Source organism: Heterodontus francisci, unplaced genomic scaffold, assembly GCF_036365525.1.
Source record: "Heterodontus francisci isolate sHetFra1 unplaced genomic scaffold, sHetFra1.hap1 HAP1_SCAFFOLD_490, whole genome shotgun sequence".
Lineage (NCBI taxonomy): Eukaryota > Metazoa > Chordata > Chondrichthyes > Heterodontiformes > Heterodontidae > Heterodontus > Heterodontus francisci.
This window is the reverse complement of record NW_027142139.1, coordinates 457853-462500: the sequence shown is the minus strand read 5'-3', so window position 1 is coordinate 462500 and position 4648 is coordinate 457853. Positions and strand designations below refer to the sequence as shown.

Genomic DNA, 4648 nt, shown 5'->3' with positions numbered 1-4648 from the left:
ATGCTCTCTCTCTCACACAGACACACGCACTCACACTCTCACAGACATACACACATGCTCTCTGTCTCACACAAACACACACTCGCTCTATCACAGGCATACACACATGCTCTCTATCACACAAACACACATGCACGCACACACGCGCTCTCAGACACACAGGCACACAAATAGACACATACACTCTCTCAGAGACGCAATCACACACACACATTCTATCACACGCACACACACGCCCACTCTCTGACGCACTCACACACATTCTCTCTCAGACATGCACACGCTCTCTCTCACACACACAGTCTCTCAGATACACTCTCACACGTACTCTCTCTCTCAAACACACACACATACACTCTTTCTCTGACACATCCAAAGACACATGCAGTGTCTCTCAGACACACACACAAACACTCACACACACACTCTCTCTCACACACACACACTCAGACACGCACGCTGTGTCTCTCAGGCACGCACACACAATCTCTCTCTCACACACACACTCACACACACATACACACACACACGTGCTCTCGCAGACACACACGTGCATGTTCTCTATCACACACGCACACGCATATACGCACACTCTCTCTCTCACACACACGGTCTCTCACACACACACACCTGCTGTCTGTCAGACACACACATGCTCTCTTTCTCTCACACACAGGCACACGTACTCTATCTCTCTGACTCACGCACACACAGGTCAGACCCTAGAACTGAGCCAGGCATATAAATGCACACCCACACCACAGGCATTAAGGCAGAGTCTCTCAGTCAGTTCAACATTTAACTCTCCATACAAGACCACAGTGCTGCAGATGCTGGAAATCTGAAATAAGAACAGGAAATGCTGGAAATACTCAGCAGGTCTGGCAGGATTTTTTGAGAGAGAAACAGAGTTTAATGTTTGAGACCGGTGACCCTTCATCAGAACTGGGAGTGATTAGAGATCGAAAAGTCTTCAAACCAGACGGGGAAAGGAGGGAGGGGGAGGATTATGATCAACAATTCAGTTTAACAATTTCAATATCATCCTTTTATTATTTAATCTCTCCTGTCTTCCACCGTATCAGAGACCTTCCCATTTGTTCATTCAGGTCCAATCGTTTTAATACATCACTGGATACAGGAACACAGTTATAAATCTCACTGAGTCCTCAATTAAACTGGTACCTTTGCTCCAGTCTGATGTATAATTTCTCTGTTTATTTCCCTTCCTCACAGTTAACGTGCTGACGATTGGGATCCTGTCTCGGGGAAAGTGCGGTCTCTCCAAATGTGTCACTCGCTACCTGGTGGCCATGTCAGCGGCGGATCTACTTGTCATTATCCTCGACCTGATATTGAGACACATTCCTATTGTTTATCTGGAACAGTTTCTGTTCCTGGAGTCCATCCCCGTGTGTAATATCCACGCCGTCCTGCTTTATGCAGCCACAGACTGTTCTGTCTGGTTCACCGTCGCTTTCACCTTTGATCGTTTTGTGGCCATTTGTTGCCAGAAGCTGAAAAGTAAACATTGCAGTGAGAAAACGTCGGCTGTGGTTGTGGGAACAGTGACTGTGCTGAGCTGTTTAAAGAACATCTTCTGGTATTTTATGTTAACAGGTCGGTATTCGCTGCAGAACGACCCCTGGTTTTGTGATATAACAATGGATGTTGTGGAATCCTTTGTCTGGGTAACAATTGAGTTCCTCCACAACATTCTAACCCCGGCGATCCCATTTGTGCTGATTCTGCTGCTCAACGCTCTCACCGTCAGACACATTTTAGTGAGCAGCAGAGGACGCAGGAGACTCCGGGCTCACAGCAGTGGGGAGAGTCGCAGAGACTCCGAGATGGAGAGTCGAAGGAAATCCATCATTTTACTGTTAGTAATCTCGGGGAATTTCATCCTGTTGTGGGCACTCTTAATGGTGTATTCTCTATGGAGCCGGATGTGGTATTTGGGGTATCAGTCTGTTTATATCCCTGATCTTCTGCTGAATTTGAGCTTCATGCTGGAGCTCCTGAGTTGCTGCACCAACACTGCGATTTATGCCGTGACCCAGAGTCAGTTCAGAGATCAGTTGAAGAAGGTGCTGAAATATCCCTTCACTACAATTGCTAAATTCATTCAATGTTGAGAAGGGGGGCGGCTCCAGTCACCATGGAGACAGAGTTGGGGAGGGGCCTGTCACCATGAGGACCGAGCGGGGGTCGGGCCTGTAAACATGGAGACATAGCGGGGGCAGGGTCTCTCACCATGGAGACAGGGCGGGGGCGGGGCCGGTCACCACAGAATACAGAGAGAGGGCGGGGGCTGTCACCATGGAAAACAGAGCGGGGGTGGGGCCGGTCATCATGGTGACAGAGCAGGGGCGGGGCTTGTCATCTTGGAGACAGAGCTCTAGCGGAGCCTGTCACCATTAATAACATAGCGGGGGCGGGGTCTCTCACCATGGAGACAGGCCGGGGGCGGGGCCTGTCACCATAGAAAACAGAGTGGGGGCATGGCGTGTCACCATGGAAAACAGAGCAGGGGCTGGGCCTTTCATCATTGTGACAGAGCAGGGGCGGGGCCTGTCACCAGGGTGACAGAGCGGGTCCGGAGCCTGTCACCAGGGTGACAGAGTGGGGGCCGGAGCCTGTCGTCATGGAGACAGAGTGGGGTGCGGAGCCTGTCATCATGGAGACAGAGTGGGGTGCGGTCTGTTACCACGGTGACGGGGAGTGGGGTCGGGGTCTGTTTCCAGGGTGACAGGGAGTGGGGGTGGTTCTGTTACCAGGGTGATGGAGTGTGGGGGCGGGGTCTGTTCCTCTATTGACGGAGAGGGGACGGGGTCTGCTTGCAGGGTGACTGAGGTCGGGGTCTGTTACCAGGGTGACCGGGAGTGGGGGCGGGGTCTGTTACCAGGGTGATGGAGAGTGGAAGCGTGGTCTGTTTCTATGGTGACGGGGAGTGGGGGCGTGGTCTGTATCCTGGGTGATGTGGAGTGGGGGCACGGTCTGAATCTTTCGGACTCTTTTATCATCCCTTTCTAATAAAAATGAATGCTGATAATTATTGATTATCCTTGGTGATCATTTCTTAACATCTACTGACCTTTATAACCTTTATAAATTGTTCATAATTCTTTCTCACACTTTGTAAATCTTTATAATCCTTTGTGATTGTCGATGATTTATTATCCCTTATAAATCTTTATTCTCATTTATAACCTGTTACATTCACTGCCATGGAGAGAACACAATGAAAAAGATCGCCGTGGGTTACTCTCATTTCAAACAAACCACAAATCATTTATAATGGCCGCAGCACATTTCGCTTATAATGGATACAGTGCAGGTGACATCAAACAGCCATATGGAATGGCATTTAACATGGCCGCAGCACATGACATTTAAATGGGCGCAGTGCAGGTGAAAACAAACAGCCGCATGGAATGGCATTTAAAATGTCTGCAGCACATGTCGCTTAAAATTGACGCAGTGCAGGTGACAACAAACAGCCGCATGGAATGGCATTTAAAATGTCCACAGCACATGTTGTTTAAATGGGCGCAGTGCAGGTGACATCAAACAGCCACATGGAATGTCATATAAAATGGCCGCAGAGCAAGTGATAACAAACAGCCGCATGGAATCGCTTTTAAAATGGTCGCACTGCAAGGGACAGTTCTCGATGCCCTTTGTGAAAACCAGCTGGAGTGGAATGAGGTCCACTCACATACCAGGAAAGAGCCAATTCAATCCAGGCCTCTATTAATACCAGCTGGAGTTGAATGAATTCCCACTCACACTCCAGGAAAGAGCCAATTCAACCCAGCTCTCTTAATACCAGCTGGAGTGGCCCTGATTCCCAGTCACACATGAGGAAGGAGCCAATGCAATCCAGGCCTCCTTTAATACCAGTTGGAGCCAATTCAATAAAGGCCTCTATTAATACCAGCTGGAGTGGTACTGAGTCCCACTCACACTCCAGAAAAGAGCCAATTCATTCCACGCCTCTACTGATACCAGATGAAGTTGAATTAAATCCCACTCACACACAAGGGAATAGCCAATTCAATCCAGGTCTGTATGAATACAAGCTTGAGTGGCACTGAGGCCCACTCACACACCAGGGAAGAGCCAATTCAATACAGACCTCTATAAATACCAGCTGGAGCGTTACTGACTCCCACTCATACACAAGGAAAGGGCCAATTCAATCCAGGGCGCCATTAATACCAGCTGGAGTGGTACTGAGCCACACACACAAACCTGGAAAGAGCCAATTAAATCCAGGTCTGTATTAATACCAGCTGGAGTGGTACTGAGGCCCACACACATACCAGGAAGGAGACAATTCAAGCCAGGCCACTATTAATACCAGCTGGAGTGGTTCTGAGTCCCACTCACAAACCAGGAAAGAGCCAATTCAATACAGGCCTGTATTAATACCAGCTGGAGCGTCATTGACTCCCATTCACACACCAGGAAACAGCCAATTCAATCCAGATCTCTATTAATATCAACTGGAGAGGTATTGAGTCCCATTCATACACCGGGAAAGAGACAATTGAATGCAGGCCGCTATTAGTACCAGCTGGAGTGGAATTAACCCCCACTCACACGCAAGAAAAGAGCCAATTCAATCCAGGCCTATATTAAG

The 4648-nt window shown here is 48.8% G+C and overlaps 1 protein-coding gene across 1 annotated transcript in view; it reads left to right on the top strand.

Moving 5' to 3' along the window:
• LOC137366679 (probable G-protein coupled receptor 139) overlaps positions 1-2138 on the top strand; it is a 25486-nt gene extending 23348 nt beyond the window's left edge. Inside the window, exon 3 of the mRNA XM_068028356.1 lies at positions 1237-2138. Coding sequence (XP_067884457.1) covers positions 1237-2138 — 902 coding nt within the window. The remainder of the gene's footprint in view (positions 1-1236) is intronic.
• Positions 2139-4648: the final 2510 nt, after the last annotated feature.